The 25,502-nt window shown below is 42.6% G+C and overlaps 1 protein-coding gene across 1 annotated transcript; it reads right to left on the bottom strand.

The window, feature by feature from the left end:
• Positions 1 to 1,355: 1,355 nt before the first annotated feature.
• FOXN4 (forkhead box N4) lies at positions 1,356 to 24,692 on the bottom strand. The gene is made up of 9 exons (XM_077835106.1): positions 24,607 to 24,692; positions 12,885 to 13,048; positions 12,227 to 12,342; positions 12,015 to 12,128; positions 10,610 to 10,737; positions 9,998 to 10,094; positions 8,877 to 9,084; positions 2,788 to 3,168; positions 1,356 to 2,127 (listed from the first exon to the last, which is right to left on the bottom strand). The coding sequence occupies exons 1-9, from the start codon at positions 24,690 to 24,692 to the stop codon at positions 1,877 to 1,879; spliced, it is 1,545 nt and encodes a 514-aa protein (XP_077691232.1). The 3' UTR covers positions 1,356 to 1,876.
• Positions 24,693 to 25,502: the final 810 nt, after the last annotated feature.

A 25,502-nucleotide genomic window follows, 5' to 3' on the forward strand; every position in this document is an offset into this window, starting at 1 on the left:
AGGTGTTAGCACTAAGAAATATTTATTAAAAAATTAAAACATCTTAAATGATACCACTCACATCAAATGATCGATGTTCACATTATTTTGTTTTCTAAATGGGACTTGATTAAACAATAAATTATGACATGGAGCATCATGCCACTTTAGAAGAAGTTATTACGTATGTGCATATTTGAAAAGATATATATGCATAAGACATTATCACATCTCATTTTCACAATGTTGATTTTCAACAAGAAAGTACCACTGAACATTTCAGTGGGATAAGAACCTGCATTCTACATCTTCCCAGAGTATCAGTATGTAGAATTTAGCAAAGTTTGACTGTTTTATTTTATTCTTATTTTTCAGTATACAGATTTAAACTAATGGGGCCTTTTTCTGCTTCAAAACATTCTTAGTCATAATTTAGTGTAGGGAAGAGTTTTGTCTGAATATAAGTAGGTACAATGTTGGTACAATTATAAGGAAGTGTAAAATTGTTCTCGAGGCACAGTGATAAGCAAAACATAAAAAATAATAATAAATATTACTTCAATGTCACAGAGGTACAAAACTAAACACTACATTTAAGTGTAATTCTTACAATTTGCTTTACATAACTCGTCGTTTGAACTGTTTCTTCAAATGCAATTTTAAAATGTTACCAAATACATACTAGTTTTCAAAAGTTTACCAAAAAAAAGCATGGTAAGAATCAATTTTGCTTAGATCAATTAGGAAAAAAGACAATTATGAATTGGTACTGTACAGGTAAAAAATATTTGGTCTGACTTTTTTTTTAAAAGGTGTTTCACAGTATCAAAAGTGCTTGTTTAAATTCAGCTTTCAAAATGAAACTGAAGTACTACAAAAGTGATTTAAAATAAGGTATTGCATTTGTGATTATGAATAATTTAGTTCATGCAAATAAAGAGTTACTGCATTTCAAAAAAAAATTGAACAGTGCTCAGTTTACATAATTTCTTTTCTCTTCAAACAATAAATATAAATAAATTTACAAATAGTAATACTGCCTAGCACAAGACTCAACGGAAGCACAATACACAGAAACTATTGTAACAAACCTAATCTTTCTTTTTCTTTTTTTAGCCTAAGATAAATGTCATTCCTAAAATTCCACTCCAGTGATCAGTTTAATAATTCAGCCCTACAACCGCCTTCACGTGGTCAGCTCCTAACCCTCCTTTTTTATTAAGCTCTAGATAAGAAAATTGTGGGTTTGATTTAAAAAAATTCTGCTTGAACCCTCCTTCCCACCCCGCCTCCGCAACAATACATTAAAGACAGTTACATCAGAAAGGTGTTGGCATTGCAAGTGTTTCCAGAAATGGCATGTGATCTCTGTTTGTTTGATGGCTGCAGTTATTTGGCTCTTTGAAAAAAAAGAAACAAACACATGCGATCAGGTAGTTCTTGGAATCTCTGACTCGGTCCTGTGGGAGCAGTGAGCTGCTGCAGTGGTTCCTGTGTGTGTTGTGGTCAAATAGGATCTGCATGCCAGTCCTGCACACGACGTTAGTTCTGAGCATTGGATTACATTTAACCAGAATGTGACAAGTGTGTGAATTGTTCTAGTAACATTTTTCCTAACTGATGCATTCCATGCTCTGTTTTGTCAGCTCCCCGTTCTTGTATCACAACAGCCAAAATCCTTTTTGATCTCAGTGAAGATGAAGAGGGAGATGTGTTCTCAAACCCTGTGCTAGTACTGGCTTGATACATTTTGGCATCACACTGAGAGGTCTGGTAAATACCTTGCATGATGCAGGGGTCTGCAGAAGGAGCTGCTTTCTAGCTTTCAGATCATATCCCAAGGCCTCAGAGGGAATAGGCCTGTGACAAGTTACTTAGGTCCTCGCATGTGTGAATCTTAAAGCAGAGCAATGGGCTTGTTGCCTTGACCATTCATGTACTGTGATGAGGCTACATTATCCAGTGTGGCGTAAGTAGTGTAGAGGCCTGTGACCTGTAAGTCTGAGAAGGAATAATCACTGCCACTTGAGACAGGGGTGAGGCCAGCCGTGCCCAGGTCACAGTCTGAGAGCTGGAGAGGGGAGTTGCTGAAGGCACCTAAGGTATCTAGATTGAAGCTGTCGTCTTTCATTTCTTCCCATATATTTCCTTTAAAAGATGATAAATTCAGTCCCTTTACAGTTTTGACCTGCCGTGGGCTGGGGTCAAGGTGTACAATGGTCTTAAGAGTAACTGTTTAACTCTCTTAACTGAAAGATTTTAATTTCTACTCAGCCATACGATGACGCTTGTGAGCAACTAGGGTTTTGGTATTTGTGGTACAAAGGCATTCAGAATAGCAGGAGTAATATAGGTTCAGCTGGCCAGTCCACAGCTAACTTTCCTGCCCCTCCCCACCTGCTTAAAACGTATTCTTCACCCACACTCATATTTATATAGCACTCTTCTCTCCTGCCGTGCTGCATGGACACGACCTAGCTAATCTTCACAACCACCCTGGCAGGGGGAGAAGTTCTCCTTTTAGCAGGTGGGGAAACTGAGGCACAGAGGCTGCAACTCGACCACGGCCACAGAGGAAGTCCTTGTCTGAGCTAGGATTAGCACTTGGGAGATCCTGTTCTAGGCAGGTTCTCAGACTTGGCCATGACCACGGTGCCTTTTTATGAACCATTAAGCTAACCCCCCACATATACTCCTGATCTTCACTGGACACTGTACCTCTGGGCTAAATTACACTGAAGCATGTACGGAAATTCACACACACACACCCCTCCCCTCCTCTCCCCTCCCCTCCAGCTTCTCCTTTACCTTGTAGTGCGAAATCCATGATGCTTGGATCAAGAGCATCCACTTCAGTGTTCATATCTGCTGTCACATTCAGGAAGTCTGCGGGTGCGCGGCTCATTGGGTGGTGAGGAAGGGGACTCTGACTCATGTCAGGCAGAGTATGGAGAGGAGGTGTCTGGGCAGGTGCCGGTGAGTCCGGGGCTATGCGAGCCTGGGTCTGGAGCTGGTGATGCAGTGGTATGGACTGCAGAGAGAGTGTCATGGGCTGGGGCTGCAGCTTGGAGATGGAAATTCGGCCTTGGGCTGCTGCCATGTGGGTCAGTGTTGACACTTCGGATTCTGCCTGCTTACTAGGCCGCCTGCAGGTCTCAGGTCTGTCGGTGATTAGTTTATCTAATTCCTCTGTATAGAAAACAAGCAACTGAGCATACTTGCCTACCATCGTGTGAGCAGGGCTAATAGGTCCTGAGGCTGCTGAGGGTCTGCGATGCAGGCTTTGCTTTTTGGCAGTAAATAGGGACACACTGCAGAAATACAGTTCTGGAGCTGGACAGGTAGCTCTTGCCACCTCCACTCTTCCCTCCCTTCCATACACAGGTCTTGTCTTTGATGTCTTATGATCAGGCCAAGAAAACCCTGGCATGATATTTACCAGGGCAGGCAGGCTAACGCTCTTCAAACCACCTGGGGCAGACCTACAGTGAGCGCCTTGTTGATAGAGATTAGGAAATTTTAATCTGACTCAGGATTCGCTTAACTTGTCTTTACATCTTAAGTATGTTTTTTTAGGACAGCCACATGACAGCTTCAATAATACTTTGTTTTTAAACTCTTCAGTCAAAAATAAAATGTTCTGTCATTCTGATCACACGTTCCAGACCTACCAGGGAAAGTCAGCTTTGGTTTCAGCCACGGCCATGCTAATACGATCTTAACAAATACACCGTTTGTATAAAAATGGGGAAATCTTGGAGAATGAATAAAAATCTCAATAATTCTGCGGAACAGGCATGAAATGTGGTGTTTAAAATGCGGCGCGCGAAAGGACTGACCAGCAGAGGCAGCGGAAGTTGTCTAGAATGTCCAAAGACTTCAGATAAATCGACCAGACAAAAATGGGACAGAAGATAAAATCATCTTGGATCTGATCTGAGTCTGAAAGAGCCAGCATGCCCAATTAAGACGCGTGGTTACTGTCTCAAGATAAAACTGACTGGGGTACTTTGAGAAAACTGGAGTCAGGGCTTCGTATAGGTGTTGGTAATTTAACACCTTTCACCAGATGATCTCAAAGCATTGTACAGCATGAATTCCGCCTCCCTCCCACTCTGCTAGGTGGGAGGTGGCGCACCCGTTTTGCAGATGAGTAGTCTGAGGCCCAGGGAGCTGAAGTCTGGTTTGCCCAAAATCTCTCAATGTTAGTGGCAAAGCTGGATATAAAAGCCAGGAGTTCTGGCTTTCATTGCCCAGCATTAATCACTAGACGACACTCACAGGAGAGGTGAGGGGAGTGATGATCAGACAGTGAAGGGCAGGGAGAGGCAGTAGGTGGGAACCTAAGTCAGTGCCTGGCGGGGTGGGTCAGGGCTGGAAAGATCAGAGGCAGGAGAATTTAGGAACCACACCAAGCAAGCTTTGGATGAAGTGCTGAATCAAAAAATACATTAAAAAAAATTATCTGCCTCTTCTGCGCTGCCGCGACTCAGTTCTGATGCCAACGCTGACTATTTCACATGGAAGGCACTATTCCAGCAAACCCAGGCCTGCTTTTTGTGCTAGATTCAATGGCTGCATGTCTAGTTGGCAGCTGGTATCAAGTGGAGTGCCCCAAGGGTCGGTCCTGGGGCCGGTTTTGTTCAATATCTTCATAAATGATCTGGAGGATGGTGTGGATTGCACCCTCAGCAAGTTTGCAGATGACACTAAACTGGGAGGAGAGGTAAATACGCTGGAGGGTAGGGATAGGATACAGAGGGACCTAGACAAATTGGAGGATTGGGCCAAAAGAAATCTGATGAAGTTCAACAAGGACAAGTGCAGAGTCCTGCACTTAGGATGGAAGAATCCAATGCACCGCTACAGACTAGGGACCGAATGGCTAGGCAGCAGTTCTGCAGAAAAGGACCTAGGGGTTACAGTGGACAAGAAGCTGGATATGAGTCAACAGTGTGCCCTTGTTGCCAAGAAGGCCAATGGCATTTTGGGATGTATAAGTAGGGGCATTGCCAGCAGATCGAGGGACGTGATCGTTCCCCTCTATTCGACATTGGTGAGGCCTCATCCAGCGGAGGGCAACAAAAATGATTAGGGGACTGGAACACATGAGTTATGAGGAGAGGCTGAGGGAACTGGGGATGTTTAGTCTATGGAAGAGAAGAATGAGGGGGAATTTGATCGCTGCTTTCAACTACCTGAAAGGGGGTTCCTAAGAGGATGGCTCTAGACTGTTCTCAGTGGTAGCAGATGACAGAACAAGGAGTAATGGTCTCAAGTTGCAGTGGGGGAGATTTAGGTTGGATATTAGGAAAAACTTTTTCACTAGGAGGGTGGTGAAACACTGGAATGCGTTACATAGAAAGGTGGTAGAATCTCCTTCCTTAGAAGTTTTTAAGATCAGGCTTGACAAAGCCCTGGCTCGGATGATTTAATTGGGGATCAGTCCTGCTTTGAGCAGGGGGTTGGACTAGATGACCTCCTGAGGTCCCTTCCAACCCTGATATTCTATGATTCTATGATTCCTGAGAAACCTGTTTGGTTTTAGGCCAATAATAAACACTCTTGGAGTGTGCCAGAAGAGCATGGTGCTTCCCTAATCACTCAGCTAGCCAAACCAACTTCCTTGGCAGCTGTCTCTTGAGGCATCTAGATAGACTTATTGTGTAGTGCTGGGGAGGAGCCGCTGGTCGTGGTACATGTAGGTACCAGTGACCTAGGGAAGGGTAGGAGAGACGTCCTGGAGGCTAAATTTAGGCTGCTAGGAAAGAGACTGAAGTCCAGGACCTCCATGGTGGCATTCTCAGAAATGCTGCCAGTTCGACACGCAGGGCCAGGTAGGCAGGCTCTTCAGAGTCTCAATGTGTGGATGAGACGATGGTGTCGAGAGGAGGGGTTTAGATTTATTAGGAACTGGGGAAACTTTGGGGATAGGGGGAGCCTATACAGGAAGGATGGGCTCCACCTAAACCAGAGTGGATCCAGGCTGCTGGCACTTCACATTACGAAGGTTGCAGAGCAGTTTTTAAACTAAGAGATGGGGGAGGGGGGGAGCCGATGGCTGCAGAGGCGCACGTGGATCAGCCAGAGACTTCTCTTAGAGGAGAGTCTATTGAGAGAGATTTGCTAGGTTTTAGTCAGGAGGAGGGGATGAAAGAGGATAAAGTATGGGCCAGATCAGACGAGAAACATTCACATAAAGAATCTGACACATCAGAACAGGGCAGACAAATAAACAGTGACAAGTTTTTAAAGTGCTTGTACACAAATGCTAGAAGACTAAATAATAAGATGGGTGAACTAGAGTGCCTTGTGTTAAAGGAGGATATTGCTATAACAATGGGACACAATCATTCCAGGGTACAAAATCTATGGGAAGGCCAGAACAGGTCATGGGGGTTGGGGAGGGGGAGCGGCACTGTATGTGAAAGAAAATGTAGAATCAAATGAAATAAAAATCTTAAATGAATCCACATGTTCCACAGAATCTCTATGGATAGTAATTCCAGGCTCTAATAAGAATATAACAGTAGGGATCTATTATTGACCACCTGATCAGGACAGTGATAGTGATGATGAAATGCTCAGGGAGATTAGAGAGGCTATCAAAATAAAAAACTCAATAATAGTGGGGGATTTCAATTATCCCCATATTGACTGGATACATGTCACCTCAGGACGAAATGCAGAGACAAAATTTCTCGATACTTTAAATGACTGCTTCTTGGAGCAGCTGGTACAAGAACCCACAAGGGGAGAGGCAATTCTCAATCTAGTCCTGAGTGGAGCACAGGATCTGGTCCAAGAGGTAACTATAACAGGACTGCTTGGAAATAGTGACCATAATATAATAACATTTAACATTTCTGTGGTGGGCAGAACACTTCAACAGCCCAACACTGTGGCATTTAATTTGAGAAAGGGGAACTATGCAAAAATGAGGAGGTTAGTTAAACAGAAATTAAAAGGTACAGTGACTAGAGTAAAATCCCTGCAAGCTCCATGGATGCTTTTCAAAGACACCAATAATAGAGGCTCAACTTAAACACAGTAAAAGAACTAAAAAAGAGCCGTCTTTTGTAGGTGACAAATCTGAGGAATTGTCACAGATTGAAGTGTCACTAGAGGAGGTTTTGGAATTAATGGAGAAACTTAACAGTAACAAGTCACCGGGACCAGATGGCATTCACCCAAGAGTTCTGAAAGAACTCAAATGTGAAATTGCGGAACTATTAACTATGGTTTGTAACTGGTCCTTTAAATCAGCTACTGTACCCAATGACTAGAAGATAGCGAATGTAATGCCAATATTTAAGAAGGGCTCTAGAGGTGATTAGACCGGTAAGTCTAAAGTCAGTACCAGACAAATTAGTTGAGAATATAGTAAAGAATAAAATGGTCAGACACACAGAAGAACATAAATTGTGAAAAAGTCAACATGGTTTCTGTAAAGGGAGATCATGTCTTACTAATCTATTAGAGTTCTTTGAGGGGGTCAAAAAATATGTGGACAAGGGGGATCCAGTGGACATAGGGTACTTAGATTTCCAGAAAGCCTTTGACAAGGTCCCTCACCAAAGGCTCTTACATAAATTAAGTTGTCATGGGATAAGAGGAAAGATACTTTCATGGATTGAGAACTGGTTAAAAGACAGGGAACAAAGGGTAGGAATAAATGGTAAATTTTTAGAACAGAGAGGGGTAACTAGTGGAGTTCCCCAAGGGTCAGTCTTAGGACTAGTCCTATTCAACTTATTCATAAATGATCTGGAGAAAGGGGTAAACAGTGAGGTGGCAAGGTTTGCAGATGATACTAAACTGCTCAAGATAGTTAAGACCAAAGCAGACTGTGAAGAACTTCAAAAAGATCTCACAAAACTAAGTGATTGGGCAACAAAATGGCAAATGAAATTGTAGATAAATGTAAAGTAATGCACAATGGAAAAAATAACCCAAACAAAACATACAGTATGATGGGGGCTAATTCAGCTACAACTAATCAGGAGAAAGATCTTGGAGTCATCATGGATAGTTCTCTGAAGACGTCCATGCAGTGTGCAGCGACAGTCAAAAAAGCAAACGGGATGTTAGGAATCATTAAAAAAGGGATAGAGAATATGATGGAGAATATCTTATTGCCCTTATATAAATCCATGGTACACCCACATCTTGAATACTGTGGACAGATGTGGTCTCCTCAAAAAATATATGCTGGCATTAGAAAAGGTTCAGAAAAGGGCAACTAAAATTATTATTAGTTTAGAACGGGTCCCATATGAGGAGAGATTAAAGAGGTGTGGAGAAAGTGAATAAGGAAAAGTTATTTACTTGTTCCCATAATATAAGAACTAGGGGCCACCAAATGAAATTAATGGGCAGCAGGTTTAAAACAAATAAAAGGAAGTTCTTCTTCACTCAGCGCACAGTCAACCTGTGGAACTCCTTGCCTGAGGAGGTTGTGAAGGCTAGGACTATAACAGGGTTTAAAAGAGAACTAGATAAATTCCTGGAGGTTAAATCCATCAATGGCTATTAGCCAGGATGGGTAAGGAATGGTGTCCCTAGCCTCTGTTTGTCAGGGGGTGGAGATGGATGGCAGGAGAGAGATCACTTGATCATTACCTGTTAGTTTCACTCCCTCTGGGGCACCTGGCATTGGCCACTGTTGGTAGACAGGATATTGGTCTGTATGGACCTTTGGTCTGACACCATATGGCCATTCTTATGTTCTTATGTCTACACGCAACGAGCCCCGCAGGGCGACCCTGTCCTCTGAAACACTTTCCCTCCTTTCCCAAGCCCTGCTCTGTATAACAATTTATGTTCGACTGGCCAAACCATCTCGTTTACTGTGACTCTTCTACACAGCAAGCGGGCAAAGCCCAATGCCAGTCTACCTGGATTGGCCATGCTCCTGTGAATAGCGGCCAAGTCCTTCCTCTTCCATTTCTGCATCTCTTCTTCCATCTTGTCGATCTTGGCAGGGCTGAGGGCCCACAGGCAGCCTTTGCGCGAGGTGCCGCTCATTTTATTCTCCACTTTCTCAAAGCATTTGTTCAGGGAGAGGTTGTGGCGTACAGAGTTCTTCCAACCATCGGGCGCTGTCTGGAGGGCAGAAGGTTGTTATTCGAATAAGCTGCTGCAGTGAGGAGAGCCGTCGGGTGGATGGACTGTGAATTCTCCATGGGAGACTCTCACAGGCCACGCGGATCATAACAAACCTGCCCACCCACGTAGCAATGCAAGCAGCTTTCAGCATATCGCACTCAGCCTCCTTTTGCTCACGTTTTTAGTACGTCACAAGGCTCTGGGCTGCACTAGCTTCCAAGCACAGCTCAAGGCATTGGTGTCAACCTAAATAAAGCAGTTTGGGTCTGATTTATCTCTGAGACAGCCCCTCTCCCTAGGCATTTTGCCCTTCTGCCAAGTGCTCTCAGCTGATGCTGTGCTGTTGACCACCTAGACGTGCTCTGTGGAGGCTGGAGGCAGCAGGGTATTTTCAGGGGTGGACAACTGGCTGTGGAACTTGCTACATGTATGGGTCTGCCCAAGGCAGAGTTTGTGGAACTGGACACCAGTTGCTTGAGGGTAGGGGGGAGATACCAGCCCTTAGATGTCACAGCAATAGGCCTCGTGTAAAAACCTAGGAAGATCTGAGCGAGGCTCCAAGGCTACCAGGGATGGCGTTTCTTGAGGCCACCTTTTCTCGGGGTGTTCTTGCTTTGGGGGACAGCCCAAGGAGGGGATTAGGGGGGATGAGGTCATGGTGCCATATATTGTGGCCCAGGCCGTTTTCTCTGTTTATGCCCAGTGGCCTATGCATAAATAGCCTGCTCCCCTAGACACAGTGTGACTCCAGAATTAAAATGCAGTCAGGGTAAAGGCAGGGGAGATGCGTGGGTGTCTGGGGTGGTTGGTTTTGGTACACGGTGTTTTGAGATGCTACTGATCGAATGCACTGGCAAGTGGCTAGGCCTGTTTTGTTCCCTTCAGTCATAAAAGCTTATTGATTCCTTACCTTGAAGTAGGGGAAATGCTCCTTCATGAAGCTGTAGATCTCGCTCACTGGGAGGCTGCCCGTTTTACTGTTCTTTAATGCCATTGCAATCAAGCAGCTGAAAGAAAGAGAGAGAAGATAAAAGCCAGTTCCCTCTTCAGACTGTGCTGGCCCATAATATCCTCCTCTTTACCTAGCAACCTGACAGCCACCTTTGCCCAGACACACGTGCCCGTGTGAACAGTCACTTCCCACTGCACTTGGGGTCTCATCAGCTCTACAGTAACGTTACCCAGCTTCCGTGTTTAAGGGTCCAAAAAAGATAATGAAATCTTGGGAACCAAGCTCTTTGGCGCTGTTACACCACCTCTGTTCTGCTGGAAGGGGATTAACTTGTCAATGTCTTTCCACTATTATTAACTATGCTAGCAACCTGGACAGAACAGCACAGTGCTGTGGGAGGAGTGATGCAGATTTGCCTCTCCAGAGAGGGCTTCTGTCAAGATCATGGGAAAAGTAAATGACTTTTATGCTAGGAAAGGAAACGGATGCTTTTGCTGTGCCAAGTATGATACATTTATAACCATGCCAAATGCAGGCTGGGAGCAATATCCCAGCTTGTCCTCCACTCACCTGTAGGAGTAGATTGGCTTGGGATAATGTTTTGGATGGACTTCCTGAGCAGTGTGAGGGGCAAGGCGAGGTTGAGAATATTGAGGATGGGGTCCATAGGATGCATTGTATATTGCAGCTGGGTTACACTGTATTCAGAAGAAAGAGGGAAAACTGTCAGAAGCTTCAGCTTTCCCCATTCTGCCTGCCCACACACACACACACGCCATGTGTTATTTCTGGCTTTGTACTGATGAGACACGAAAGCTCCCTGGAAAAGATCACATTCCAGACAGTACGGGTGCAACAGAAAGACTTCCCAGAACAGGCTCCTGTGCTCTGAAGAGACAGGAGATTCTAACCAATCCCACAGTTGGTGAGGCCAAGTGTGGACTAAAGGACATGGAGAGTTTACAGCAAATTCCATTCTTTCTCATAATGAAACTCCTCTCCCCTCCCGTCACCATGCAACCCCCCTCCCTTTTTGCAAGGGGAGGCACTTCCTATGCCGTTTAGACTCTAATTGATTCAGACACCAAATTACAGGACATCATTAAAATGAACATACCAAAAGCTACCCAGTTCCGGTTCACTATACAGTAGCACACAAGGCTCTTGCTCATCCGAATGCTATTATCAAATAATTTGTTTGTAATTTGTGACATTGTCACAGCTCCATCCCAGGCTGTCCCTACCCCATCTGAGGTCCATCACATTTTTGAGCAATCTGGCATTGGTAAAATACTGGCCTGAAGCTTTGGAGACTGACTAAAGTGGGGTTTTGTTTTTTTTAAATATCCACAGTAGAAGAACTATGTGGGCTGTGCTGGTGCAGTCTGTTCCTGGCTGCAAAGCAGACCTGAGCTGAGGAGAGGGATGGAACGAGAGCAGCTCTGTCTCTGTTTCCACTCCGTCCTTGGCCTCTCGGAGTGTCACGGGGGGAGAGGGCCGTGATAGAATTCTCCCCAAAAGCTGCAGCTATGGACTGGAGGGGTACTCTTCCAGACCCTGGGCATTGCTGTTTCAGTGAGCAGAGACATCAAGAAGCCGGCTGAGGGTGGGTAAAATGACACACGGATAGAATGTTTTCTTCCAATTTTGGGGGGATTGTGTAGTGACAACTTAGTTGGAATAAGCAGCTGATTACTGGTTCTTGAAAGGGAACACTCCCAATCCCGAGTTTCTATGGCACATCACCAGTGGTAGGGAAGGCAGTGGTGTTTTTCCTCCTGAAGGGTTCCTAGAATTGGCATTTTAGAACCTGTCTCTCAAAGGCACATGCACAGAGATTAGGTTAGGGGGATTCAAGGTGATTTTAGCTCGGCTGTTCACTTTGGTGTAGAATATCTGTAGGTCTGTGTAAGAGCCTGCAAATCCGATCTGTACAGCTACTCTGAGACGCAGGCTGCATGGCAAATAATAGTACCTGTTGCACATTCTGTGCTATGGCAAACACTTGCTGTGAAGGAGGAGCAGGGAAAAGCAAGTGCTGTGACTGTAAACTAGGAGATGGTTGCCCTCCGACTGTGTACTGGCTCATCTATTGGGATGAAAAGACAAAAGTGTTGGTCCTATAGTCAAACATCTTTCCTTGGCAAACATTGCAATGACAATTAACCCGCTCGGGTCAGCTCTTACGTTTGCTCCATGCGGTGTAACAGTATTCAGTCCCAGAATTCCCTGTGGCAGACTGGCCTGCACCTGAATCAGTGCTCCTGGAGCACCTGCTGAATGCATATTACCTGGCACGGGACCTATTCATGAAAAAGCACAAAGGCTAAATTAAAATCCTTGCCCCAAAAGGTTGTATAGTCTAATGGCATAAATTGCTCCATAAATTGAACACAAATAAGTGTGTTTGCTGAAGTAATGTTAAGACTAAGGAGAAGTTTGGTGACCATTAACTGAGAGGCTGTATGAAGCACACAGCTGCAGGGTTGGTAAGTTATTCTCATTTTAGTGATGTTGAAACAAAGGCACAGAGATAAATGACTATTTCCAGAGGTACTGAGAAAATTCTGAGAATGAAGTCCTTGCACCAAGATCACACAAGGAGGCTGAGCTGGGCATAAAAGTCAAGTCCAGACTCTTCGATCTTTGTTCTAACCCCTAGTACGCAGTGCCTCTTTAAAAAAAAAATATATATATAGGGTGTATCTCTTGTAACAAAAGGCAACAGGATGTAGAGAGCTAGATCTAATGTACTTACTGTGAAAAGTTACAAACAAGAAAGCTTGTTACAGGGAGTTTTGTCTCTCTTTATTATTATTTGTCAGTTAACAGCAGGGCAAGTTACCTGTCTGCTGCAGCATCGACTCTTGAGAGCTGATGCTGAAGTCCATTCTTCCACTAGCCATCTGTTGTAAGCGAGGAACATCAACAGAGGTCAACCACGACAAGGACTGCAAATCGCTTGGAAGGTCATCTTCACTCAACTGAGATGGGGTGGAAGCCAAGAGTCTGCAGGGAACAAGGTGGGAGGTTACCAAAGAGCACAAAGATTCTGCTAGATTGTCTGTGGGTAAGACGGATGTCTGGGCGGCCCAGCCTAATGCAAGTTAACAGTAGACGTGGGTCCGAGTTACAAAGTTGGGATGTTTCAGAGTAGCAGCCATGTTAGTCTGTATTCGCAAAAAGAAAAGGAGGACTTGTGGCACCTTAGAGACTAACAAATTTATTTGAGCATAAGCTTTCCTGAGCTACAGCTCACTTCATCGGATGCATGAAAGTTGGGATGTGGATCCAAAGCTCAAGATGTGAATTTTTTGTTCAGGCCGATCTTCCATTCATAATGCCTCCGTGTGTTCCTTTGTAAGAGAGGTAACATTTTATTTAGCAGGCATTGAAGTGTTTCTGTTTTGAACCAGGACCAATTTAGGAGACTGTTCTGTCGAGATCTCCCTGCATCGTGGTCAGCTGAACATTATGAGAAGTATGAGAGAGAGAGAGAAGGGCATTAGCACAGCAGTCAGAGCAGCGGTGCTGTACTCCGAGTGCTGCTGGCGTTTCCATCTGAAATGTGGCTTTTCAGAGGTTGAAGTGGCTCTCAACGTGCAGCCCGTGCTGTAAACATTCAGTTATCGCACCAAACAGGTGTGCACTAGGAGCACTTGTTGCCTCAGGCAAAGGTCCAGTTTGGCATGCTAAAAGAAAAATACTTGAATTTAAAATAACCCACACAGAACACTGGTAATGGAAAATTGACTGCAGTGGGACTATTCCTGTGCCCAGTGTTTGCTTAAGGCTTTTTAGAATTGGTACCTAAGTACTGAACAGGAGTGACTGTTTTGTACTTATCTCAAAAATTACTTTAAAACGGTGCGGGGGGGGCCTTTGAAGCAGTATATTATTAATGTTCTAACCACTCTGACAGGTTTCAGAGTAACAGCCGTGTTAGTCTGTATTCGCAAAAAGAAAAGGAAGACTTGTGGCACCTTAGAGACTAACCAATTTATTTGAGCATGAGCTTTCGTGAGCTACAGCTCACTTCATCGGATGCATACCGTGGAAACTGCCTTACAGTTTCCACGGTATGCATCCGATGAAGTGAGCTGTAGCTCACGAAAGCTCATGCTCAAATAAATTGGTTAGTCTTTTCGTGAGCTACAGCTCACTTCATCGGATGCATACCGTGGAAACTGCCTTACAGTTTCCACGGTATGCATCCGATGAAGTGAGCTGTAGCTCACGAAAGCTCATGCTCAAATAAATCTAAGGTGCCACAAGTCCTCCTTTTCTTTTAACCACTCTGAGAAACTTAAAAAAAAAATCTGTTAACACGAGATCTTTAAAGGGTCTCTGTCCATTTCCAGATGGACACCGCTAGGGCAACTTCAGCTGAGAATAAGATTTTGTAAAAACAAGTTTTTTTTTATGGAACTGTTTCCATGATCTTTATTTTAATTCCAAATCCACATTCCTCTGCAGCATCTGAAAACCAAACAGTGCAGCACTGTGCTAGTGTATGAGAACCAGGAAGGGAAACTGGATTCAGGTTATAACAAAAATTCAGATCTAGCCCTTCCTTAAATAGAACCTAGGAGGGCTTCAGAAACCAGCATACTGCAATCTTCACTATAAAGCAAAATCTGTAGATTGTGGGATGAACTGCAGATCTCCTCCATTCGGTCCTTGGTGAGATCGAATGGAATTATACCCAACTTAATTTTTTAAAACCATCTCCGATGTACTAAATCTTCAGATTGTAAGAGTTTATGACCATAAATGCAGACTATCTTAATTGATAAAGCCAATGGAAAACCGGGCCAGACTTCTCTTGGTGAAAAGTTCCATTTAGAAATCGGCACATTTTGCCCTGCTTGCACAGGCTGTGCTCTTAGAAAGAGATGATCAACTTTGTATTACTTCTGATAAAGAAATCACTGCATAAAAAGCAAAAACAAACACATTTACATGGAGGGCCAAACTGCAAACGTTCTTACTCAATTCAAAGCTGCCACTGAAGTCAGTGAGTTACAACGATTACAAGTGGGTGTCCAGAGGGAGAGAGAGTTACTCATGTTGAATTGTGCTGAGAAAGTCGGGCACCACTTCACGTAAGGAAGGGGGATATCTCTACATAGCCCTGAGTATGGACTGCACAGATCAGCCGTTGAAAACGTTTCTATTTTGGAAGGACACAGGTTAGCCTGAGACTGTAGATTCTCTTTTTAAAACACCCTAACTGAAAATGTTCTCTGGTCAACTAGTGACCTTTTAAAAAGCCAGGTGCACGGCACTAATGTGTGTCCATTGTCAAATGGTGAGACAGAGGCAGTCAATACATCATATTTCTGCTGAAGCATCTTGTACGTTTTACATGAGTCTAAATCAGCTTAACATAAAATGCAAAAACAGCAGTGTGTTGCAGCCCAAAAGGCTATTGAGATTTTAGCTTTTTCTAGTCAAGATTTTCAGTAGTTCAAAAGTTCCCCAAACTCCACTACCCAGTAGATCTCTAAGGCAGAACTTTATTTGTTTGCACAAAGATTTTAAAATACAAAACAAGCAGAAGCCAAAGCTCAAATCCTGGCCAAAAACGTCTTCAAATCCTCCTCCGAGGCTACCCTGGTTTCTTTCTCCTACTGTAGTTATAGTGCAATAATTAGCATTGCCATGGTTACCACTGTTCAGTTATTTTGTGAGGCCTGGGACTTAAATGCATAAAAAGAACATCAGGTGACCACTCTCCCTACTTAGCGATTGGCTGGGTTGTAAGTAAACAAGAGCATTAAATGATTTGAAAACTGGGCAGGCTCATGTCGTTTGCAACAGTTGGACCCGTTCATTGTAAGCCGATAACCCATTGTGTTGCAAACGACTGTTGCCCAGTGGCACGTGGCCTCCATTGTTTTTGGCATTCTTGCTTAATTGTTTTTTTCCCTCCTCCTTTTTACAAACTTCACATTAATCTGGCTGAATGACAGCCAACACACAACACACACACAGACACACACATGCCATCTGGCACCCTGGTCCCTGCCAGTCCTTCCAAACAAGTCAGCTCCTTCAACAAATAATGGGGTCAGATGGGCGGTGAGGGTCAAAACCCACTGCACACGCCTCCTGTCAGGAAATGAATCTGCCACATGCCCTCTCTCCACTCCACAGCATAGGCTAAACAGCTCCGAATAGGAGGACCACAGAAGCCATATTTGCATAATAACCTTTCTACGTTTATCTATTTGGAAAACTGATGAATTCCTTTGCTTTATCTTAATGTTAAGTGGATCCATCCAGCTCTTCCTAGAAGCCTAAATGATTATTAGTCCACTTTGTGTGGTTAGATGTTGTCAGAAACCTTAACTGCAAACAGCCTGAATAGGGTGCTGTCTGAACAGTAGGAAGCTCAAGATTCTCCTACTTCCTAGTATAACCTGAAGCACATCTTTCCTTTTACACAGCATCCTTATTCCACAACATCGCAGAACAGCGTGCAGACAGTGTACTGGACATAAGCATGGACCTCTTCTAACAGAGACAGGGAGGGGCATAGAGGCCATATTTTAAAGATAATATATCAGTCACTATGCCCCATTTTAAACCAGATACAAGGGTACAGTGAAATAGAGTGCCTCGATCCATTTGTAAAACAAATTTTAGCCCCCTCCATCCTAGCATAGGCTTCTAGTCTGCATTTGACTTTGTACTTCCCATCAAAACAAAACAGACGTTTGTTTTGTTCAATTAAACAGCTTTGATGTATTCTCTTACAACTATTTTTTTAAAATAGACTGACAAGTACTCTAACAAATGTTAATAGTTTGTAGTAAAATCGTAGAATCTAAGCAGGTTACCAAAAATGCATGTGGCATAAAGGGATTATTCTTTGAGTTGTCTTCAAAACAAACATAAATTTCAGCAGTGGTGACTTCAAGTCACTTCTATACTTCCCATTTCACAGTAACCCGATCCAGGCAATGAGAGCTCAGATCTTTTACAAAGATTTACACAGGGAGAGCTGTCCCATCGCTGGGTTTTGTAAATGTACAAATATACTAGGCAATATAAATTCAACTCTTCTAACGGTAGATGGGTTCTGGGTGTGTCTTTGACTCTTAGGGGAAAAAATGCAAATCAAACCATCTGCTTTAGTTAAACCATGCATAGTAGTAGCTAGCTGGCAATTTATCTACTCATGGAGTTCAACCTTCTTCCACCTGTGTAATCCCCTCCCCACCCCCCAATGTACAACTACATAGTTTTGTATGCGAGTTATATCTATCTGTTTTGTAGATCTCCATTGTATCCTTCTTCTCTTTTTTGTCTTAAATTAATGGTAAACGCTTGGAGGCAGGGCCCATGTCTTCCTGTGTGTTTGTACAGCCCCAGGTATGTGTGGCTCAGGTTAATTTAAATACCGATGGAGTCTATCTAACACATACTTACTGAAAATGTCTAAGGAGTCTGTCTGCTTGCTTGCTGAGAAGCCCTCCATTTTTGGAAAGCAGTTTCTGTTCAAGATGGCGGCTGTTGCCGAGGGAGCACGCTGTGCTCTCTCCTGGAGACTTTACGGGTGTTCTTTTTTGTCTGTACTGCCCTAAAGCTGTATAAAGGCAGCCTGGCTTGTAAGCAAACTGCTCAGGCTGAGGATATTAAGCTCAGATTTGAAGGTTAGGGATGGTCTAGGAAAGTGGTAAATTCTTAGGCAGCCGTTCTCAAACATTTTGTCAGTGTAGGTGGCAGTATCATAGAGGCTCTCATGGAAACCTCCACTCACACTGTGGTGACAAAGAGAACTTCCCTTCTCGTTTGTGATTGCAAACATCCCTTAGGCAGTTGCACCAATTGCTTACATATTTTTAGCTGTCTCCAATGCAGGAAATGTTCTGTCATTTAAAAATGGAGTGAATTAGTCACACTGTTTATTTTTGCCCCTCACTTTATTGGTTCTGTTCTTCTTTCCCCTTTTCGTCCTTTGCCCCTGCAAATGCTTCCTTGCCACTTGATTCCCATCTCCCATGTAGCACAAGCACCTCTCTCTGTCTCCACAGTTCCTTTGGAAGTTCCTCTCCTGCTAATGGCTGGCTTGGGTCTCTGCCAACAAATCCAGCTTCCCCTCTGTCTCTTACAGGGACTCAGTGTCCCCTACATACAGGCAATGAGGCGGGCTTGCTGCTTCTTGTTCCCAGCACCTTTTCTCATTTCTGGGTCCCCTGGAAATAAGCTCAGGTAGCCCTAGAGACCAGACAGCTCTCCCTGGACCACCACCAAGTGCTCCGTCAACCACAGTTTAGAAATCCCGGCGTCAGGGGTAATCTATAGGCAGACCGTGGGCCAAATCCGACTGCCAGATGCTTTTGAACGCACCCTGAAATCTTTTTATTTACTACTTGTTGTTGTTTTATTATTTTCTCTGCAGTCTGGACCTTAACCAAGAAATTTGGACCTTGACAAAAAATAATTGACTACCCCGCCCGGCATTAAAAAAAACAGGGCTTTGGAAAAAAACCAAAAACCTGATCACTGTGTGCAGTGTTGCTGTTTCACTTTTCCTTTTTCTTATAGTAGTCAAGATAAAAGGACAAAACTCTTCAAAGACCTCTCGAGCAAAGATGCTTAGCCTCTGGTAGATGGTACCTTAACGGCTATCAGAATGGTTTCTACATTTCAATTAAGTTTCACAGCGCCCGGTGGCAGCAGATCAATATCAGAGAGGAGGGTGGGGGTGGGGGGAACTGCATGATTGCCCAAGTCTCACAGGAAGTCAATCGCAGAGCTGGGAAGTGAATCTGTAGCTGCTGACTCCCTGCTGTGCTCTACACAACAGTCTTTCCCTGCTGTGGATACAACTCTGCCAAACTGACTCATGTTGCATAGCACCTGACTCTGCAAGTTGTTCCATGGAAGCAAATCTGGCTTCTACTTGGCGTAAAGAAGGGAGACAAAGTCTGGCCCTACGTACATGGTGCTGTGTAAACTGGTAAAAGCAGCTGGCTGTGAGCTAGAGCTATTTTGCTCGCTTTCATTAGATGTCCCTAGTTTGATCTCCTGATTACCAACAATGAATTGATTTCCCTTTGCCTTGCATCTTGTACCAGTATCTACTCCAGTGCCAACTGAGTGTAGAATGCTACATTCGCTCTGCACAGGTGTAAATGACCATGGGTTTGTGTACCCTTGAAACGCTGCACCTTAGATACTATCTACGCTGATGGGAGGGGTTTTCCTGTCTGCCTAGGTAATCTACCTCCCCATAAGGCAGTACTTTGGTTGACAGAAGAACTCTTCCATTGACTCGTGGTCTCCCCACCGGAGGTGAGGTCGGCTTAACTATGCTGCTCCGGGCTGTGGATTTTTCACACCCCTGAGAGATATAGCTGGGTCGACCTAACATTTTAGCGTAGACCAGGCCTAAGTCAGGAGTATTACCCACTGCTTCAGAGATCCAAGCATTCTAGCTCACTGGGGATGTGGGAGAGCTTTATAGATAAAAGGAGAAGTGTTCTGTACCACAAGTATTTGAAACTTCTTGTGGTAACTGAACACTAAACCAAATTCATTTTCTGCCCCAGGTCTTGAACTAGGTGCCAAGCCCCTCCGGTGAGGGGTTCAGGGTCCTCTATACTGATTTCATTGAACACTGAGGGGTGTTGGAACTTGGCAGGATGGGGCCCATAGACTGGCAGAGCTAGAAGTAAGAATATTGTAAATGCAAAATAATTTGAGAAGCACGGGCCATCATTTTTTATTTTACATTGATTATTAAATTTCAGGAACTGCATGGGCAACAGTTGAGCTAATCCATTTAAATCAATTCTCAACACCCTGAGTTTGACTCGTTTTTAGGAACTTTCTCTCTTAAAGCAACTAAGGTGATAAAATCCCTCAGCCACGTCACGGTGTCAAGGGAATGGACGCTGCAATTCTCTTCAGGAACAATTACTGTTGTATTAATTATGTATTTGTAACCTTTTAGCTGCAGCAAGTTCTATTTTAATCCAAACTCCCTGATCGTGATTGTCCCCAATGATGAATATAGAAAATATTTAGATCATAGATTGCTCCTCACAGATCCAAATTCCAAACTTGGTTTGCTCATGTTGTAGCCTGACTTCCAGACATACAGTAGTCGTATCTTACAAGCACATCCTGTCACAAAACATTTTACAAACAAACTGATATACAAGCGGTAGACAAGGCCCTTTTTCCACCACTGAAGTGCAGCGATCTCTGGAGTGGAACATAACAGCTGTTTATGGGTCTAACTCAGCAGGTTATTTAAGCATGTGCATAACTCTCCATCTCATTGGTTTCAATAGGACTACAAACATGCCTAAATCTCTTGCTGAATCAGGGCCTATTGGAACAACCATTTAGGACATAACCATTTAGGACAGGAACTGAGGTATATCTTAACCAGATGAATCTGTGGGGAGAGTTTATGTTGGAAGAATGTAATTACATCCGTTAGAATTTAGCCAGGATATCTAATGAGTTAATGCTCCTGTGATAATTTTGTGTATTTATATTCAGGTAACACTAAAGGTTTATTTATTTATTTGAGGATGCGCTTCACCCAGTATATGACGCAAGTAAAGTAGATATTTTCTACTCATACAGTCAGTGCTTTGTGACTATTTAAACGTCTTTTGGCTAAGAGCTACCTATTTAAACCGTTATTTCTAAACTAATATGAATAGTGACTTTATACTCATATTGCAAGTCCTTCAAAAATATTGTACAAGGCTGCTCAAATAAATTAGAAATAGGGGAAAATGAGGATGCTGTTATACTACACTACATTGAAAGTCCAACAACCTTTACACAAAGTGATAAGCTCCAGACAATAGTTAATTTACCTAACCAGCTCTATTTACTATTTGTAATGTGATTCCTTAAGTGACATTTCATTTTAGTTAGTGACGCTTTTAAAAGTATTCCTTGCTATACCAGTACACAAGTATGTTTCTTTGACTCTGTTAAACTTGTATTTGCATAAATGCTGATTAGGCCAAATGAATTACTCTTGCATTCCCTTCTTATTCTAGAGGCATGTGGTCCAAACATAGCATTTTAGGCATGTCACTGTTCCCACCCTGTAACATATGTAGCCCAGAAGTAGGTTAGCGATTGGCCAAAACCAGTATGCTGCTGCTATATTCTAAAAACAAAGAGAGTCAAACGTGAGCAAAAATGTTGAATATTTCTTAACAGTGAATGTTTTGACTTTTGTTAACGTCCCACCCTTAACAAATATGTACTTGCTCTGTGAAAATGTGTATGGCTTTTTGAAATGCCAGTTAAAATCAATTCAGACCTTCATTAGGAGGTGTTAAAACCTGGATTACAGTAGTTGGACCAGTGCCACAGTCATTTCTGAGGAAACTTCCAGAGACAACACTGGGAGTTTTGCCTGATACTCTAAACGCAAACAGACTGCAGTGCAGAATCAGACCCATTATATAAGACTCTGGCGTGCTCTGGGGCCAGTTAGTTCTGTGGTCAAGTCAGTCTAGATTTAAGCTGTTATAAAAGTTAGAATAGTTTAGTATGTATTTTGAGACGTGTCCCTTATGTTATTTGATAACCATATTTCCTCATACCTCCCCCCAAGTGGGTCTACTGAATCGACAATCAATTGATTTTTGGGAAAAATTCACAGTTTCACCCACATGCTGATTTGGAACTAGAGCACTGTTTAGCAAATAAATAGCCACTCCTGTGTTTGGGATCAGTACATATTTAGGAACTTTTAAAATCTCTGTTGTGTAAAGTTGCTTTAGTGCATGAATATTTGGCCCAATGGCCCTTAATGGTTCCAAAGTTGCCATTCTGTTTTACTTGTAAAATTCTACCAAAAAGAATATTCGTAGAGACCACAGCATTTATAAGCTGAATAACTTTGCTCCTCAAGGGCCTCCTCCACAGCCCGCTGACATCAAGGGGAGTCTTTCCATTGCTTTAATAGGCTTTGACTCAGAACCTATAATTTGCTTAGCTCACTACTGGAACACCCACAGATACTCTATTGCATTATAAACTTGTCACCTGTTGTTTCAGTTTTGAAAAATAAAATATTTACACTAAAATCAGTTTAATCTTAAAAATGAATTAGTAAGAGCAACATGTTCAGGGTATGCCAATCCCAGCAAGCTCTTCTACAGCTTTATCATTCCCTAAAGTATTGGCTGCAGTCAATAGAAGTGTGTGTCCCTGCTACCCTTAAGGTGGTAATCTTGAAGGGTGAGAGAGAACAATGTTTTCTATGCAGGAGTTGGAAATGCATCCTTTTATGCAAAGTAGGCAGGTACCTACATCCCATAGGAGGGAGGATTTGAGGGTGTAGAAGATGGCACTTAGCAAGGATGGTGTTTTATGTTGCACTGTTGAATCTGTGCAAAAATATGTATCTGAAACCATCATACAAGTCTGTCCGTGTCTGGACTTTACTGAGTAATACAGTCCATATCCCCACTCTATCCACTCTCTCTCATTTAAATATGCTCTTGGTCTGGAAGCTCTCAAGATCCGCCAAAGTGATTTTTTTAAAACAAGGGAGACCTTGTAATGTTTCAAATCTGACCTTTAAACCGCATGGGCACACTTTCTCTGTAAACCACATGTACAAATTATTTGTAGTTGCTGCCTTTCATTCCTGTCTCTCTCCCTCTGTCTGTTCCCTTCTTTACCCTTCCTGGAAAGCCTGGTCTCCTCTAAGTGTAACTGTCCAATTGAAAGATTCTAAGTGAGACAGAAGGGTCTTCTCAGCACAGTCCCAGCCTCCCATTCACTAATTGGAGGCCATTTCCTACTCTGCGGAGCCCTGCTGCTCCCCCATGGAGAACTCAGGACTGTGGGTTCCAGTCTTGGACTGTGGTGACAGCAGGAGAGTAAACAGAGCTGATAGAATTTGACAGGTCTATTCTTTTCTTAAAATCATTCCGTCTAAAAGATTTTCTTTTACATAATCCAAAGTGTTTTCTCATGAAGTAGGACAAATACTGTTCCACATTTGCAGTGTAGTTCAGATCCGATGCATTTTTATCAGAAGTTACTACTTGTAAATGAGGTCACATAACTCAGAAAAGACTTTTTAAAAAAATCTCAAACTAGTTAAAAACAACTTTAGTGATGTAGGAGCTATTAGCTTTAAGACTATAGGATACATAACTAAAAGCAGTTTTAAAACCTGCTTGATCTCCACGTAAACGAAAAGGAGTACTTGTGGCATGCTCCGATGACGTGAGCTGTAGCTCACAAAAGCTTATGCTCAGATAAATTGGTTAGTCTCTAAGGTGCCACAAGTCCTCCTGTTCTTTTTGCGGATACAGACTAACATGGCTGCTACTCTGAAACAAGTAAACTAAGATACTCTGGCCGTGTGTCCTAAAAGTAAAATAAGTTATATCCTGCAAAATGCTTGGGGTTCTTGGGGTTTTTTTTTTTTTTTTTTGCTACTATGAATTAAAGAATCTCCTCTACATGAATGGTTTTTGTTTCAGTCCTATATGCTTCAGAGAGTTAATACTGATTTACAGTTGAGCATCCACAGGTCACCCACACCCTTCCTAAACAACAGACATTTCTTTACCAATATTTACATAACCAACAAAATGCCTAGAGCAAACAGTGCTTTAATAAACAGCAAAACAGGGTTTCACAAACCTTTCTCCATAGTGGCTTCACCCAGTATAACAAATCACTTGTTGCGCTGAAAGAAGCTGCCTGGCAATGTTTGCATTTTGAATAGAGAGAGGCTAGAAGAAGAAGGAGAACACATACGGCTGCCCACTTTTACCCAAGGAAATGTTGAAAACACCCACTGGCTGTTAGAGTCACCCACTCAGCATTTAAAAACAAACCAAAAAAAGCCCTCTTCACTTTGCTGCACTGATTCACATGCTATAATGTGTTTCATAAAACATCGCCTCATGTGATAAGATGTAGCTGAATTAACCCAAAGCACTGTAATTCATGCGTAACTGTCCCATGACTTCTCAGAAAAAAGATTTTTTTTTAAATGTAAATGGGTAAGTGTTGGTATAGGTAAATAAATGCCTACTTGCTAAAGGTTGTCAGCAAACCCAAGTTTGTTCCTGTTCATATTATAAGTAGTTTGGCATATGAATGCATTTGGGAACTAAAGTAAATATTTATTTTAATTAGGACCTTCCCAATTGCTAGTTGAACATGACTCCTGTTTTTCCTATCAATTCAAAATGCTACATGACAGGGGGCTTTTAAATCATTACTATTTTACAAGAGTATCATAGTCTGGCAAATCACGTAGAGCACAGACTATACCAGAAGTTCACACCAGGCTTTGAACATATTTGCACTGACTATGATTTACTATCAAAACATTTTAAGCCAGGATGTTTCTGAGCACATAGTATGCTACAAGCAGTCACCAAAGAGAAAAATCCTTTCAATGACAAGAGCTAAATGTAATTAGCTTCTTCATTAAAGAGGATTTCTGGAATATTTTATTTTATTTAGACACATACACAACTGTTAAAGTCATCTAATGGGCCATGAGGATGCAACACCTCTTTACAAACGGATAAATTCCTCACCTGTATTCCTGCGGCGAGGGGTGATGATTTTGCCCTGAATTTCTAATGATTCCTGACATCATGGATGTAATGTCACTTTCTATCATCTCCTTTGGGGAAGACCAAAAAAAAAAAAAAAAAAAAATCATATAGGTATGAAGTAGCTATCCAGCATTTCAGCAGTATGGAGGAAAATTTAAAAAATTCCAAATTAAAAAACCTGGAATGTAAGATATAATTGTTGTTGTTGTCATGTTTTCTATCATTTTTAAGAGCAATGTTTTACTTAGGCTATAAAATGTCTAAATATTTTACAAAGGCAAAGGAGAACATAATGCAGAATATATAACTGATGTAATAAATGGAAGGGTCAAATGAATCCATTACAGCATCACGGTTGTGTCAACTGAATACCAACCAAATTAGGAAAATAGTTGTGTGTCAGTTTTTATATGCTAAACAAAATCATATGACCTGACAATTTAAAATGTAGGAAAACTAAACGACATTTAAAAATGACCACGGCTAATATTTTAAGTACATCTAAGTTATTACCAGAAAAAAATCTGCCAAAGAACTGATGTGAAGACCCAAGTTTTACAAAAAATCTGGGTGACTGCAGAGTCATTTAAAAACACTCCACAATACAAGCAGCTGTGGCAATGAATGAGATCATCTTAGCAGCAAGGGAAGGAAAGGTTCAGTCAGACAACTTGCCCCGAAGCCTAGCTGTTTGCAACACTGTTGTTCTAAAAGTACGGCTAAGGCCGGAGTGAGGAAAAATAAAAACTAAAAACTACATGTGCCCACAAGGCTGACCCAAGTTTTCAGAAAAAGCTTGCAACCTCCCTGCACTCAACAGGAGCTCTGCCCATATTTCTCAAGAGGAACTTGTAGATTACATCCTCTGTGCTGAC

This window comes from Eretmochelys imbricata, chromosome 15 (assembly GCF_965152235.1).
Source record: "Eretmochelys imbricata isolate rEreImb1 chromosome 15, rEreImb1.hap1, whole genome shotgun sequence".
Lineage (NCBI taxonomy): Eukaryota > Metazoa > Chordata > Testudines > Cheloniidae > Eretmochelys > Eretmochelys imbricata.